This window comes from Antedon mediterranea, chromosome 10 (genome assembly GCF_964355755.1).
Source record: "Antedon mediterranea chromosome 10, ecAntMedi1.1, whole genome shotgun sequence".
NCBI classification, from domain to species: Eukaryota; Metazoa; Echinodermata; class Crinoidea; order Comatulida; family Antedonidae; genus Antedon; species Antedon mediterranea.
The window spans coordinates 1053517-1070590 of NC_092679.1; the positions used below are offsets into that span (position 1 = coordinate 1053517).

The 17074-nt window shown below is 31.9% G+C and overlaps 2 protein-coding genes across 11 annotated transcripts in view; both read right to left on the reverse strand.

Moving 5' to 3' along the window:
• LOC140060352 (1-phosphatidylinositol 4,5-bisphosphate phosphodiesterase beta-4-like) overlaps positions 1-6663 on the reverse strand; it is a 41844-nt gene extending 35181 nt beyond the window's left edge. For both annotated transcript variants that reach the window (XM_072106524.1, XM_072106523.1), the window contains exon 1: positions 6278-6663. The gene's annotated coding sequence lies outside the window, so the exon portion shown is untranslated. The remainder of the gene's footprint in view (positions 1-6277) is intronic.
• Positions 6664-6724: 61 nt separating this feature from the next.
• LOC140060351 (1-phosphatidylinositol 4,5-bisphosphate phosphodiesterase beta-1-like) overlaps positions 6725-17074 on the reverse strand; it is a 49246-nt gene continuing 38896 nt past the window's right edge. For 6 of the 9 annotated variants that reach the window (XM_072106516.1, XM_072106515.1, XM_072106521.1 and 3 more), the window contains 9 exons: positions 14366-14488; positions 13179-13225; positions 12873-13057; positions 12310-12370; positions 11999-12174; positions 11562-11724; positions 11202-11288; positions 10703-10962; positions 6725-9200 (listed from right to left, as the gene is read on the reverse strand). In XM_072106516.1, coding sequence (XP_071962617.1) covers positions 10705-10962; positions 11202-11288; positions 11562-11724; positions 11999-12174; positions 12310-12370; positions 12873-13057; positions 13179-13225; positions 14366-14488 — 1100 coding nt within the window. In that variant the 3' untranslated portion in view covers positions 6725-9200; positions 10703-10704. The remainder of the gene's footprint in view (positions 9201-10702; positions 10963-11201; positions 11289-11561; positions 11725-11998; positions 12175-12309; positions 12371-12872; positions 13058-13178; positions 13226-14365; positions 14489-17074) is intronic. The other 3 variants (XM_072106522.1, XM_072106519.1, XM_072106520.1) reach the window with 3 other exon arrangements.

Here is a 17074-nt window from a genome sequence, read left to right on the forward strand (position 1 = left end):
TCCATTTATTGTTGTCATTTGCATAAAAAATATACATAGAAATTATGCTTGCTCTCTGAGATATACAAAAACAGATAAATGAAAAACTAACAAAAACAATTACAAAGTGTCACATCACTCGTGCGGTATACTGACAAGCATTCAGTGCCCGAATAGCAGCTGGATAAAAGATGTTACGAAACCTATTTGTATGAGAGATGATGGACCGGTAACATCTACCGCTGTGTAACACCTCAAATACATTATGCATGGGATATCATATCTAACAACAAGCACTTGACTCACTGATTAAGAAATGTTAAACAGTGACTTTCTAGTCTTTCATGATGTTCATGAGAATAATCTTGTTTAACTAACCTACAAGAAAACGCGCAAAAATTTTTAGACAAGGACCAACGAATTGCTGTATATTGTATACCCAACACTATGTGCCTAGAGTATTAGGATAGCTAACCTCCAAGTGGCAATACCAAACACTAGAGTGTTTAATAGCTAGCCTCCAAGTCGTGTATACCCGACACTATGTACCTAGAGTGCCTGGATAGTTAGCCCAGAGCATGTTGGACTACTACTAAACTCAGACTACAAACAGTTCACTGACCAGCATAGGGTCATTATTACACAAGCTTCAAAATGTCATTCAAAGCATTATCGACGCCCACAACTTCCAAACAAAATGTTAACAACTCTATTTAAGCATACTCCATAAAAAATTTACAACTTGAACTACTGGTTAAATTTACTTTCAATTCATTAAAGGAAAGCCTATAAAGCAAACTGCAATAAAGGAGTTGGTTGAATGGTTTAGGAAGAAAGCCAATATGCGGCTCCTATTATCCTTGGAATCTGAATACAAACAGCTATAGAATACACAAGGCACTCATCAATAATACAACACACACACATTATTTATACTTGCTGTTCTTGCTATCTTATGTAACAGTACATGCTGCAATGGTAAGGCCAAATATAGGCCCTTCCTCACACAATTTTTGGAGTCACATACATTTTTAACTACTGTACCAATATTTGCTTAAATAAAAAAAATCTTTCAATTTATTAAATAATTAATAAATGATTGTTATTTTGAGTTTAGTCAGCCAATGTACCAAAACATGCGAATTATCACAATTTTTTAGTGTCGAACACAAATTTATATCCGGGGTAAGAATTATTTTTTTAAGTCTCTGATTTTCTACAAAAAACTCGGTCATTGCAAATTTTAAACTCCCCATTACTGTACCTTATGTGAATGACTAAATATATTAAACCCAATAAGCCTGAGGTAATGAACTAGGGTTTTAGCAAATATTAATTCAGAAAATGAGGAAAAATACAAGTTTAAAAAAGAATGAAGTTAAGGATCTGAAAAAGAAAAAGGCAAAAATAGTAGAGGATGACAGAGGCCCAAGAAAATGAATACTATAATGCTCTGTTGACAGATGGATGAGTAGATACTCCCAACATTTTAATTTCTTGTTTTAAAATGGATTTAAATAATAATCATAAAACTATTTTTTCATTTCATCATAAAAATATGATTATTCAACAGTATTTATTAAATTATAAATTAAAAAAATATAAACCAGGTTATTATAATAACAAGTGTACTTTACTTCATAAACACAGCTTACGTACAAAAAAGCATAAAATAAAAAGTCGATACTTAAAGCCAATATTACCATATAGAATGATAGGATACTACAATCATATACGGTACCTTCAATTTACATGTTAATTATTCCAATAACAAGATTTATAATAACTGTTAGAACCTAAACCCAAACATAAAAATAGGAATGTGAACTGTACATTATATTAGCGCAGCGTACTTTAATACATTAGATAGGCATAATATTAAAATTCTTCAGGGATCAACTCAACATATTTAGCATAAAGGTTGTCCCTAATGGGATCAAGAAAATGCAGTGTATGCTGTCAAAGCGTATCTACACTAATTCTTTGCCGTAGCCAACGTCTGCGACAATTACTTCATTTATAAGTTCATGTTCAATTTACTAAATTAATTATTTTAAATTCGATGATGTAATCCTCTTCCTCATGATAGAGATAGAAAAATCATTATTATCATCATGATTTGAGACAATGACGATGCTAAAGTTGACGGTGATGATAATAATGATTTTAAAACCTTGATACTCTCAAGCGCAATTTGCGTTTTCAAAGATAAACTGATTCACACAGTATTATTTTTCACACAGCGAATATAATAAGTGCCTGTGGAATACATACAGACTTGTGATACAATTTGGTGGGTAACACTTATGCTGTGTACTTAGGTATGCATAGTATGTATGTATGTAGACCATATAATATCAAGTATAGTAGTTATCGGTATGTATTTCACACACGTGGGCAATGCTTATTCGACAAACAACAATGAATCCAAACCTCTGTAGTATACACTATCAAACTACAGCAGTTTTACAAAAAAAGTTTGATGTGCCCAAATATGGCAAGATATGTTCAAATATGGTAGTGATATGACATCATCATGTCCATCACATCACATTTTTTAGTCACAGAAAGTTTGATAGTGTAGACAGAGCTTAATAAGAACAGCAATACAATTCTGATATTATGTATTGTTTCATATGCACAGTATGGAGACGAGAAATGGTTAATTCTGAACAGTTTTAATATACATGTGCAAGTGTATCAATATTTTATTATACAAATATTGATAGTAGTAGAATAAAAAAGTACCTATTGTAATGTATTGATTTTTAACAATAAGTAATAGCATAACATGATTCGTACTTCATCCAATGTCAAGGTAACGAGAAATCGTCATAGCAACTTATTAAATTGTAGGGTTTTTTAAAAATGTGTTTAAATTCTACCAAAAACCATACTTAAATACATGTTAGCAGTGCTAATAATACCAAACCATACTCTAAATACATGATAGCAATGTTAATAATAAGGCTAACAAGTTTCTTGTTTAAATGTAGCTTAATTAAAATCTGCATTTCTGATGACTTAATGAGTCAGAACCGATATTGAAAAAGAATTAGTTAACTTAAAAGTCAGTTGACAAACTGCATGAAATTCTACACGAACTAGAGCTAAGGTTTTGTCGAAAATTCTGATATAATAGAATACCAAGTCTGATTAGAAGAACAACGTTGGCACTTATTAATTTGATTTCTAAAAACATTAACTAGTCTAGCATAAACCGACAAAAGCCTGCGATATCCAGAGGGAGGGCTTTGATACGAAAAGTTACAAGTTCTACTGTAATTGACTAATCCGTCAACCATGCCCTTACGTGGGTCAACAATTCCTGCACCAAACACAATAATTTTTAAACTGACTTCCAATACCAAATTTGTTCTTTAGATTACTATAGTATTACCAACTATAGATAAAGAGATAAACAAAAAGATTAGATAGAAACAGATTAAATACAAGAGATTAAATTTGATGATCACCAGCCATTGATAAATTGCATGATGGGATGGATCCATCATCAATCAAGTTAAAATTAAAGACCAACACTTCCCTGTTGCTATGATATGAAAAGCACATCATCAGCAAATGTCAAGTATGAGATTGGCTGTAGGCAAGAAATGCAGTTTATTGACCAATTGATCCAACAGTGTTTGAAACCTTTTCTATTTCAATGAGGTATTTGAACATAGTAGGCTATAAAGGTTGTTCAACATCAACAAGATTTACTTTATTCCTTACAAAAGCTGAATATCCTCTGGCATATCCCACTCCCTAGAACATGAAATTGGGTGGGACTATACATGAGAAACCCTGGTTCAGGAAAAAAATGATTCAGTAAATCATTTTGTTGTAAAAACTCATGTGAACTGGCTAGAGAGGCCTAACATTCAGACCAAACGTCAATACTGAGACTATACCCAGGGATATGCCGGTTTTAGACATAAAGTAGGAGGTGGGATTAGACCCCAAGTGGGATTGTACCCGAGGATATACGGTAATTGGAGATTATAGTTACTATAAAACTCCACTTTGGATTTTTAATAAATAGTTCCTGGCTATAGAAATATTCCTAGTCTTATTCAACCACTCCTATTATAATTGGCCAGAAGAATAATACTTTAAGGTTAAAACTTGTTACATATTCCATAGGGATTATTATTATTTTCATAATGTATTCTTCTCTTAGTAATTAGTCTTCAGATAGACTATTGTTGGTTTATCCAGGTAAGCTAGGCACGAAGTATATTCACTACAATTACTTGGCAGTAAACGGAATGTTCACAATGATCATGATGTCAACTGACCGTGGGATTAACATAAAAATTGGATTAGTTTGTGCTAACTGCATAAATGTAGCTTTGTGTGTGGGTGTCATGATAAATACTGTATGCTTTATTTATATTGCTTATGGTAGTACAGTAATCTGTATTTACTGACTGCTGTGATTAATGACAATGATAATGTTGATTGATGATGATAATGAGATTATTGTGGATCAGAACAAATGAATACTAACTACAAAATGGTTTGAAGTACAATGTATGTGATGCAGTAACCAGTGTAAATGTAACAAAAACATATAGAAACATAATATTATTCTTAAATAATAGTTAAGGTACACATTTAAATTCATTTTTAAAATATCCTTTCTAAATTTTAACATAATTTTTGAGTGATATAAAAATGAAATATCCTTTCTACTAAAGCTCTATGTACACTATCAAACTTATGTGACAAAAAGTGTGATGTGCCCAAATATGGTAGTGATATGCTCAAATATGGTAGTGATATGACATCATTGTGTCCATATATATTTTTTGTCGCATAAAGTTTGATGATAGTGCAGACAAAGCTTTACTTGCAATTTTAGGATCATTTTTTAGTAAAATAATAAATATTGGATAACATGACATGGTATTACCTTCACTACAATTAAACATGTTAATAAATTATGTTGATTTAATTGTTTCACCATGAGTGACATGCTGAACTAATTATTTCCATAGAATGATGAATGTTCAATACACATAGGACTAACTATTACAGTTCTAGACACTAATAATTAAAGACAATCGTATAAATTAATGAAAACAAGATAGTAATGTGGGAGTTAATGAGTAAATATCATCACACACTGCAAGAATTAAAATATATCATTTATGTGTACTACTTAATTATCCTGTAAAGATCTTCTTCAAAGATGGAACTTTTTTTTTAATCACAAAATTATATTTTGTTAAAACAATTATCTTCATTTACCTCGATGTTGAGACTTAATAAAGTTATAGCTTGTGTTCTGTCACTCTATAAATTGTCCCGAGATTTGACATAGTGACACATGTATGAAAACAAGTTGTCATCATTGATGACTTGAGATCGTTATTGAATTATTAACGCCGCACAAACTGGTTCATGATTTTTTTTTTTCATCATATTTTACATTTGAGGCCATGCATCATTCAACACAACGTAATCTTCTTTTTTAATTATATTTCAACCAAGTAAAAACCAGTTAAATTAAAAATTGATAACATTTATTAATACCAAACATTATATTGTAGTGTCTGCACAGTTTTCATTATTATGACATCATTATGACAAATATATTATTTAATTGCTTTTGAATGAATGACGTGAAGAGACACTAGCCTTTGGAGCAGATGGGCAGTTGTACTGTTAACAAAGGATCTATTCAGCTTGGAGGTTGTTTTTTTTTTGCAAAAAGGTCATAAGGATACTGGTAGCCTAGAGAAAGTTATAGAAATATTTGCTAGGAGAGAAACCGAATTAGAATAATAAAATAAAATATTAGGTTTCTCGATACATAATACACTACTTGATATTATTGGTAGTGTTTGTAATTGAAAGTAAAATAAGTCAAAACATATCATGGTTTGATATCTTATTCTTATTAATATTATTATTAGGCGTTTGTTGAAGCTGAAATACAAAGTATTTTAAAATGCTTTGCTAGGCCTAGTATAGGCTGCCTAGGCTATTATTATTATAATATTATTATTATATAAAAAGAAATTCAATTTCAATAACTTTAAAATTAAAATGTTACGCAAGATGCTTTTTATTTATTAAAAATGTTATTATTGCCATCTAGGCTAGGCCTAACTCTAGCCTAAATAGCCTAGTACAGCCAGTAGGCCATATGTATAATAGTATACAGTTATAATTTAGGCCCTAAAATCCATCTAAACCTAGCCTAGCTAGCAGGCTGGGAAGGGCTTAATTAATTATACAGCCATCATCATCAACTGCCTAACTTAAAAACACAAAAAAGACCTCTCACCAATCACACGAAGAATATTTCAATATCGTCAATATCATCCAAAGATCAAAACATATTCCATCAACTAATTGATGGATTGTTCATTTGAACATCATCTTCAAAATACGGCAATATCCGTTGCAAATAAGCTGTCAATGTAACGGAGCTCCGTGGTTGTGATGGTGGCCCCTCGATAATTCCGATCAAAGCAAAGATAAGCAATGTTGCTCGCCTGGAGAATGCTCCTCCTCCCCGCGCGAAAGCAGCGAGATTGTTGCAAACCACCGCGACAGAAAAATCCACTGCTAATTCCAAAATAAATAGCACCCTCTATAGTTTCTCTATATAAAAACTTTTTTTAAATACTTCCAAAACAAAACATGCGACGTATTTCCATTAAAAAAATAATTCATAGGCCTAGTTTTATTTTATATTGATATTTTAATGAAAACTGCACAAAACACCAAATCAATTGAATTTAAAAAGTGTATTACAATTACACCACATTTGTATCCGAAATTGTAAAAAGCAATGCAGTGGTATACTAGCATTCGTACTTACAATATTGCTTTATAGAAATAAGCTTTTAGGATACTTATCTCAATTTTAAATACAATCAATGCATAGTAGCATCACATGATAAAAGTAATATTTCAATATTAACATACTTTGCATTTCATAATGATTATAGGGCCTACTACAGATTGGTGGATTCATTATTAATTTCCACAAAATAAATTGTCATAATACAAAATAGAGAATTGTTAGTTATTACATGTTAGTAGTGGTAGTGTAATATGGTTCATATTAAAATACATTAAATGTCCTTTAGTATTATTTCATTTACTTATTACTACAGTATTTAAAACAATGCTGATGCCATCGTGCCATTTGAAAGACATCAATATACAAAGTTGGTATAGTAAAAATGGAAAGGCTGTGAATATTAGTCGTTTTAGCTCTGTTTAATTAGTCAGGCCTATAAAAGGACCTACCACAAGGCCTACAACAGGGTCTTCCATAAGGCCTAAAACAGGGTCTACCATAAGGCCTAAAACAGGGTCTACCATAAGGCCTACAACAGGGTCTACCATAATGCCTACAACAGGGTCTAGCACAACAACTACAGCAGGGTCTACCAACACCTTTTTTTCCATTAAATATCAATTTGTTTTTCAATACAATATCATTTTTTTATCATACCGACGTCGTACTTATACAATTAAAATTACAATGCAATGTTAATAAGTTATTAATTTCCCACACATTTATACAAAAATATAATTATTTAATTTACATATTGTCATTTTACATTTGTGTCATATAGTGATATATTATTTTAAATATATTTAAACGAAAATAAATCATACATATATTAAATCTTATATTCAGCCTATCTATGCAATTATATCAACACCCAATTAAAAAAGAACATTTCAGATGAAACAAGGAATTTGAGAAGCAAAAAACCCTGTAAAACAATGTTTCTATTATTTCTGCTGCTGCTAAGTTGGTGCTTTAAACATTTTATGGATTTATTGAAGACAAAATGCTACAGGATCTGTGCTAGTGGTAAATATTAATTAAAATAAAATTAAAAAATAATTAATTAATTCTGTATTGTTCTTATTCATTTGTAATTGTTTAGTTTTAATGTCATTTTTTCATATTTGTATTAATAACCTTGTTTGTAGTTTTTAATGTAAAAAATTAAATAATAACACAGTACTTTAAAACACACATAAAATATATTGTACATAAATGTATTTACAGAAAAAACTTACTTACCATTGAAAAATCCTAAATTTCATTTCTAACTTGTGAACTATTTGATCTTTATATTGAAACTTTTGACATATTTTCAAATGTTAGGAGATCGTTATAGATATTTTGTATTTTAATATTTGAGACTATAAAATGCTTCTCAATTCCTTTTAATGAAAGACATACATTGAAGGCAATAAAAGCGGTGAACAAAAATAAATAAATTAAAATAAATAAATTAAAAAGAATAATAAATAAACAATAATGTAATAATATTAATAATGCACAAGATATTATTAATGAAATATCAGCGTATTTTAATAAATTACCGTAAAAATTAAAATTCTATTTTTAGATACATTTGGGGTGGTGCTCAATTGTTGCATTCCATAGTTGAAATAATTATTATGTTGCTTTCCCGAGTTTCAATTGGTATTTTCCCAATTGATTTTACATTCTGAGTTTTTACCTCTTTTAACGTATTTATGATTTGATGGTTAGCAAAACAACTGTGTATACATTCAGCACTTTAATATCCCCTTATATCAATTCTTATAATTACTATTTACTACTTTTATTAGTATTATCATATCACATCATTATCATTATTATCATCACCATTATTACTATTATTATTATAATTATTATCATTATCATTATTATAAAATTAAATATGACAATATGCAGCAAAATAAATCTTCAAAAATATAGCAAATAATAATCATAAAATATAAAAAAACAACATAATTAATATTAAGAATTAGTAATATTAAAACCATATGGAGTCAATAACTATAATTATTATTATCAAAAATGCATAATGTAATTATTATAAATGACATTCCTTAAGATCAAAACAATCTTTATATTTTCTAATTTTGATTTTGAGATTCTTCTAATTTTAAAATTATTTAAAATACATACAAAATTTGTTACAGTATTTAAAATTTCAGATTAATTCTTATCAAATATTAATACGAAAAAGATTCCAATTAAAAATTGTCTAAACTGATGATAAGCAAACATTTTAAAATAAATGATTCAATTTAAAAATTATTGTTATAAAATATTTATTTGTATTTAAAATAAAGAAATTTGAAACGGTAAAACCTGATCTTTGGTGAGATTAATTTGAAGACTTGAGGTCGTCTTGCATGCAATATTTACTCATGCAAATTCTCTGCAAAAAAAAAAATATAATAAGGTTAAAAAAAGTTATTGTTTAATATCAGTTCTTGTTCAATGTATTAAACTTGATAGTAACATGGTTTATTAATGTACTCACACAAGTATCAGGAGTGGTGTTTGGTACCAGGGGTGGGGTTTGTTTGGTACCAGGGGTGGGGTTTGGTACCAGGGGTGGGGGTTAGCAACAGGGGTGGGGGTTAGCAACAGGGGCGGGGTTTGGCAACAGGGGTGGGTTTTGGAACCAGGGGTGGGGTTTGGTAACAGGGGTGGGGTTTGGTACCAGGGGTGGGGTTTGGTAACAGGGGTGGGGTTTGGCAACAGGGGTGGGGTTTGGTAACAGGGGTGGGGTTTGGAACCAGGGGTGGGGAAGAAGTGGGGTTTGGCACCCAGGGGGGGGGGGGGTGATCTGCATGGAAAAGACCTTATAACAAACCATCTTCCCATTATTGCATAGGTTCCAGTGCTGTAAATGGTATACAGATATTGCATTGGAAGTTTTGTTTTGCGATGACCTACGACCTACGTATTGATGTGTCATTGGTTGTCACCTGGACCTAGAAACCACCCAAACTACAAAACTGTGCCAAGGAATCGAGTGAGGGGTATGTCATCACATGAATTCAATTAAATGCCAACAGACCTTATGTTAAAACAAAATGCATCATAACAATTGCAGTAACAGGTTAACAATATAGTGTGTCAAGGTGTTACAACATGCAAACATAAAAACGCTATCACTTATTATTAATAGTTTGATGATGCTAGGCTTTGTATAGCAGGTTTATTACAGTATGTCCTAAAAAAAAGGGGGAGATTTTCATTTAAAAAATTGTCCATATATGGACATGATGATATCACTACCATATTTGGGCATATCAATAGTGTATTTAGGCACATCACACTTTTTTGTCAAACTAGTTTGATAGTGTATACACAGCTTAAGAGGCCTTCAAGTAGGCCTAAGTCTAAGCAATCTAGCTCCAAAAATGAAACAAAAAACAAACAAAGGTTTTTTAATGAACGCATATGAGATGAACTTCAACAAAACAAAGTTTGGTGACACATTGGTATGCAAATTTATTCAAATATGCATATTAAGTTTAAAATATCAGGAACCCATAGCTCGCAAATCGCTGGTTGTATTGAGGTGATTTTTTTCTAGAATATTTTATGGGATGTCCCTCGCAAGGCTATAAGGTATTTTATTAGGTTTGGTTACATTTAAATAAAATTACTCAAGCAGAAAAATATCAATTATTTTTGGTTAAAAGATGGTATGCAAATTGAATATATGATAACCAAACAATGAAAAACTAAAAAACAAAAAGAAAACTATTTTACAGTACATTTTAGAATTTCTAAAAATTTAAATAAATAAAAATGTGAAAATAATGAGGTGCTGCTTTTTTGATGTTCCAAAAATAAATAAAAGTGAAATATATCATGGAATGTGCAGTATACAAAAATCTCCATTTCTTGTTGAGTACAGTATACCTTTACAACTTGGTGTCATCATAAAACGAAGAATCAAAGATCGAACTATCAGACGAATGAGCTGGTGAAAGATCGGAGGAATGAGCCGACGAGGGAGACTTGATATAGAGACCGGAGCCATTGGACTGGTGATTACCTTGGCTAGGAAGTGAATGCCCATTACCATTTGTGTGCAAATCCATGCACCTACTGCTGTATTTGCGTTCATCTTCAAGAACATCGCAGTTATCTCGATATTGCTTCTCCAAATCAGCGAGCACCTACAAAATAGAAATTTTTGTGAGTTACTACAGGTATGTACAGACGGATCCTATTGGTTAAAATGTAATGTAAACATCTGAAACCATTGTGCAAATATGGTAGTGATGTGCCCAAATATGACAGTCATCGTGTCCATCATATATGGTCACATCACATTTTTTTGTCACATAAAGTTTAAGAGTGTAGACAGAGCTTTAGTTAAATATTTTATTATTTAGAAAATTAAAATAACTGAAACCTGATTAGCATTTTCTTCAACACTAGTTGTGATTTGTTGCATCGTCTTCCTCATCTCCTCTGCTTTTGTTGCATGCTCTTCATCAAGCTGACAAAGAGAAGGAAATGATAACATTTATGATCTTCCGTTAGAATGAAATATTTTACATTTACTTCTTAACTTTACTATTTTGTAACTTATATGTATTACTGTCCACTTCCTAAGCCTCAAATGCGACTTAAGCACGATTAATTATAAAATTGTTTATCCATCCTGTAATTGGCGAGTTTGTGCTCGCTGTTGGATGTGTATGATATAAATAAACTACACAAATACTAATAAAATAATAACTGCTCGTTTTTACAAGAATGTATTGCTTACATTTCTAACTTTTTGTACAGCGTCTTTTACTTTTTTCTGCTTCAATTCATTCATGGAACGAAGTTCGGATGATGCGCTATCATGACCTTTAGATGAGGTCACATATTCCTTAATTTCTCGATTCCTTTGGGCTTCCATATTTTTTTTCAGTTGCGTTCGTGACCTGTAATGAAAACAATTATATAGCAATATATTTAAAATGTTTGAAGCTTATTTTCCTTTTTGTGTTCATGCTGATAATAAGATCAATTGAGAATGCGACAAGTTTGTTCATAAAGTTTGTCTAAAAAGAAACTTAAGCTCTGTCTAGACTATACAAAATTATGTGACAAAAAAAGTGTGACGTGCCCATATATGGACATGATGATATCATATTAATACCATATTTGTGTACATCACACTTTTTAACTAGTTTGATAGTGTAGACAGAGCCTTACTTAGCTTGCACACTAGCTAGCTTTCTAAGCTGCTGAGCATGTGACCGTTGCAGCAACTCAAGTTCCATCTCTATTTGAATACCCAGGTGTTCCTTCTTTTGGTTCAATACACTCTTGTAGTAATGCTGACCAATCTTGACCATCGCATTCTCATGTCGTCCTTTCAAAGAGTCCATCTGGACAAATGCAAAGAAAACAATGATATAAATGCATTGAATAGTATAACAATTTCACAGCCAATATCTACACAAATGAACAATGATATCAATGCATTGAATAGTAAAACTATTACACAGCCAATACCTACATACCTGATTACGTTGTGATGTCTTCAACTCCTCCATTTCTCGATCTGTTTTCTGCAACACATCTCTAAAGAAGTAGATTTATAATGTCGAATTATTTTACTGCAGTTATTGCAGTAACTACATTTTTTGTACAAATATGTGGACAATCATTGAAATAAACAGTGTGTATCATTAACCAACTTTATAAATGATTGCATAAACATATTAAAGAGTGAAAAAAAAACGAGTTACGGCAGTAACCGCATTAGAATAATTTTTGTTTGACATGCGGTTTAGTTTATAATACCATCAAACACCTTTGTACAAGGTGGGAATTGTTGGGCTTAAAGACTACAAAACAACCCTTATAATGAATTTATTTATTTTTATTTGACTGTTATAAAATACTCAAAAACAACCAAAGGTTGAAATGAAGAGTTTATAATAATTTAAAATGAATGAATAAATTAAAACAGTCGAATAAGTTCTTATGTCAATTTTCTTGACAAAAGTCATATTATGATTCTTTGCACATTTTATGGCTGATAATTTATACTGGGTAAATTGTCAGAAAAACAAGTTCTTACGATGTTTTGCGTTTTCTTTCTTTCTGATGTTGCTTCTCAAGAACTTTCAATGCTTTTTGTTGTATTGACTCCAATTTTACAATCTCTAGTTCTTGTTCTTTCTTAAGTTTTCCAACTTTCTTTTCATGTTTCCTTGTAATCTTCTCCAATTGCTGTTCCAGCTTCTGCATGTCTTTCATGTATCTCTTAATTAAAAAATAAATTATATATTTTTATATAAGATAAGATAATTAGAGGAAATAAAATTTCGTTTCCTATTATTTATTTATTTTATTTATTTGTTCTTTATACTGGGTGACTTCTTACTTTTTGTTTACGTATTTCCTCAATTGTAGTTGGTATAATATCATCAGCTGGAATTAAATATGAAATGATTTTTAAAAATAAAGAACATTTAAAAGAATTATAAAAAATAACAATTATTATTAAAAAAGTAATGCTGATCATTCAGAGATTCACTAAGAATTTAAATTGTAAAAGAAAAAATAAAATTTATTGTTTTAATATTATAAAAAAATAGATTACTAAGATTAAATTATTTAAAAGAGCAAATTTCTTTAAAATTAAATAAAAATTGTAAAAGATAAAAAGGTTTCATCGTCCTTCATTCCCACTAGGAATTCAACACAATGATGTAAGCTGCAACACAAGCGAGTTAACCAATCACAAGTGATGGATTATTCCAACTTTTGCCTGGTCTATTTGCTTGTGCTGCGACTTCCGTCCTAAATCATAATCATAAATAGTGAACATGAAATTGGGAATCAAGTTATAAAAAAAAGAATTGTCAGAATTCTGATCTTGGTTTATTTTGCAAGAGTGTGAATTATTAATAAAAGTATGAACATTATTTGAATATAATTCTCTTTTATAAAAAGGAAAGAGAAGGAAGAAAGAAAATAAAATGTGTTTGTTTGAGTGAATGTGGATAACAAGTGAAATAAGGAAAGTATTAAAAAAAACCAGAAGAATTTGTGTTGAAAAAGAAAACTATTAAAGGAAAAACCTGTTGAAACTATTTGAAAAAGACATCACAGACTGAAGAAAGAAAATAGCTAAGTCTTACCACGTCATGTTCCATTCAGAAGTAGAAATAAATACAATTTAGTTGTAAAATCTAATGCTCAATTAAATTAACTCATTCATCAAAAAATCATGATTATTAAACAGGCTATTGGAACAATTCAATATTTTTAACTTAAGGACATACAGAGACAAGTTTTTTTAAATGTTATCCATGATAAGCACCAAATGTTAGCAAAGATTGTTAGTTCATGCTTAATGTTAATTAAGCATAGTGAGGTAATGGTTCAAGTTAATAGTAAAATATTATATTTCAGAAGATTATTAGTAAAATGTAAAGTTAATTTATTGTATTAACAAGATTTTATCAAAAAATGTAATCAAAACTTTAAAACTTGTTATATTAACAAACATTTAACAAGAAACATTTGAGTAACCAGATGGCTACGAGCATTAGAAAACTTAGATACCTATCTGCCCCAAATTAGGGGTACTTGCACTCTTCTGCCTCAGACTATTTGGTTCCATAGCTTGCAAAGCAAACTGTGTCGCGCCAAGCGAACTTGATTTGGAAAGTTTAGCACGTTTGTAGCCTGAGAAGAGAACTATTTGTTAGAAGCGCAAGCTCATTAGCTGCTCACCCATTAATATTTGTGTGTTTAATGTACAGTACTTAGACCACCTTCGTAGGCATAATAACTTTTTGGAAAATTACAAACATTTTGTATAGAAAACAAAAAACAAATCCAAGAAAACAAAAACTATAGAGCCTCTGATAATTTAGTTTTTGAATATTCTGTATATAAAACATTTTGTCTATTGCCAAGCTTCAGAAAATGGTCTATAGTTTGTCAACACCATCTAACATTATTGTGCATTAAATACATAGCATGCAGGAACACCAAGCTACAAAGACTACAGACAAGCCAAAGCTACTAATATGATTTTGCTTAGCTAAATTCAGACGACAAAACAAAGTTATTTAAAATGTGTGATCTGCCTCAGATACCAGGAGATTCTCTGTACTGGTCATATTTCATGTCACTGTTATGTTTGATACAGGTGTTAAGTGTGTATGTACTTTATATATATTTTAAATGATTAGCATATAATTTTATTTGTATGTAATTATCAATGCTATACTGCATGCATCAACATATAATATCTATAGTCTATTCTATTGCCAATTATAATACAGTAGAACACTTATTAAGGGGACACCTTAAACCAACAAAGAATCCATTTAATAGGGGTGTCTCTTAAATAGGGGTGTCCCTTTAATAGGGGTGTTCCTTGAAAAGAGGTGTCTCTTAAATAGGGGTGTCCCTTTAATAGGGGTGTTCCTTGAAAAGAGGTGTCTCTTAAATAGGGGTGTCCCTTTAATAGGGGTGTTCCTTGAAAAGAGGTGTCTCTTAAATAGGGGTGTCCCTTTAATAGGGGTGTTCCTTGAAAAGAGGTGTCTCTTAAATAGGGGTGTTCCTTTAATAGGGGTGTCCCTTTAATAGAGGTGTCACTTTAATAGAGGTGTCCCTTTAATAGGGGTGTTCCTTGAAAAGAGGTGTCCATTTAATAGAGGTGTCTCTTAAATAGGGATGTTCCTTTAATAGGGGTGTTCCTTGAAAAGAGGTGCCTCTTAAATAGGGGTGTCCTTTTAATAGGGGTGTTCCTTGAAAAGAGGTATCTTTTAAATAGGGGTGCCCTTTTAATAGGGGTGTTCCTTGAAAAGAGGTGACTCTTAAATAGGGGTGTCCCTTTAATAGGGGTGTTCCTTGAAAAGAGGTGTCTCTTAAATAGGGGTGTCCCTTTAATAGGGGTGTCCATTTAATAGAGGTGTCTCTTAAATAGGGATGTTCCTTTAATAGGGGTGTTCCTTGAAAAGAGGTGACTCTTAAATAGGGGTGTCCCTTTAATAGGGGTGTTCCTTGAAAAGAGGTGACTCTTAAATAGGGGTGTCCCTTTAATAGGGGTGTTCCTTGAAAAGAGGTGTCTCTTAAATAGGGGTGTCACTTTAATAGGTGTCCCTTTAATAGGGGTGTTCCTTGAAAAGAGGTGTCCATTTAATAGAGGTGTCTCTTAAATAGGGATGTTCCTTTAATAGGGGTGTTCCTTGAAAAGAGGTGCCTCTTAAATAGGGGTGTCCTTTTAATAGGGGTGTTCCTTGAAAAGAGGTGTCTTTTAAATAGGGGTGCCCTTTTAATAGGGGTGTTCCTTGAAAAGAGGTGACTCTTAAATAGGGGTGTCCCTTTAATAGGGGTGTTCCTTGAAAAGAGGTGTCTCTTAAATAGGGGTGTCCCTTTAATAGGGGTGTCCATTTAATAGAGGTGTCTCTTAAATAGGGATGTTCCTTTAATAGGGATGTTCCTTTAATAGGGGTGTTCCTTGAAAAGAGGTGACTCTTAAATAGGGGTGTCCCTTTAATAGGGGTGTTCCTTGAAAAGAGGTGACTCTTAAATAGGGGTGTCCCTTTAATAGGGGTGTTCCTTGAAAAGAGGTGTCTCTTAAATACGGGTGTCCCTTTAATAGGGGCATCCCTTTAATAGGGGTGTCCCTTTAATAGGGGTGTCCCTTTAATAGGGGCATCCCTTTAATAGAGGTGTCCCTTTAATAGGGGTGTCCCTTTAATAGGGGTGTCCCTTTAATAGGGGTGTCCCTTTAATAGGGTGTCCCTTTAATAGGGGTGTCCCTTTAATAGGGGTGTCCCTTTAATAGGGGTGTCACTTTAATAGGGGTGTCCCTTTAATAGGGGTGTCCCTTTAATAGAGGTGTCCCTTTAATAGGGGTGTCCCATTAATAGGGGTGTCCCATTAATAGGGGTGTCCCTTTAATAGGGTGTCCCTTTAATAGGGGTGTCACTTTAATAGGGGTGTCCCTTTAATAGGGGTGTCCCTTTAATAGGGGTGTCCCTTTAATAGGGGTGTCCCTTTAATAGGGGTGTCCCTTTAATAGGGGTGTCCCTTTAATAGGGGTGTCCCTTTAATAGGGTGTCCCTTTAATAGGGGTGTCCCTTTAATAGAGGTGTCCCTTTAATAGGGGTGTCCCTTTAATAGGGGTGTCCCTTTAATAGGGGTGTCCCTTTAATAGGGGTGTCCCTTTAATAGAGGTGTCACTTTAATAGAGGTGTCCCTTTAATAGGGGTGTCCCTTTAATAGAGGTGTCACTTTAATAGGGGTGTCCCTTTA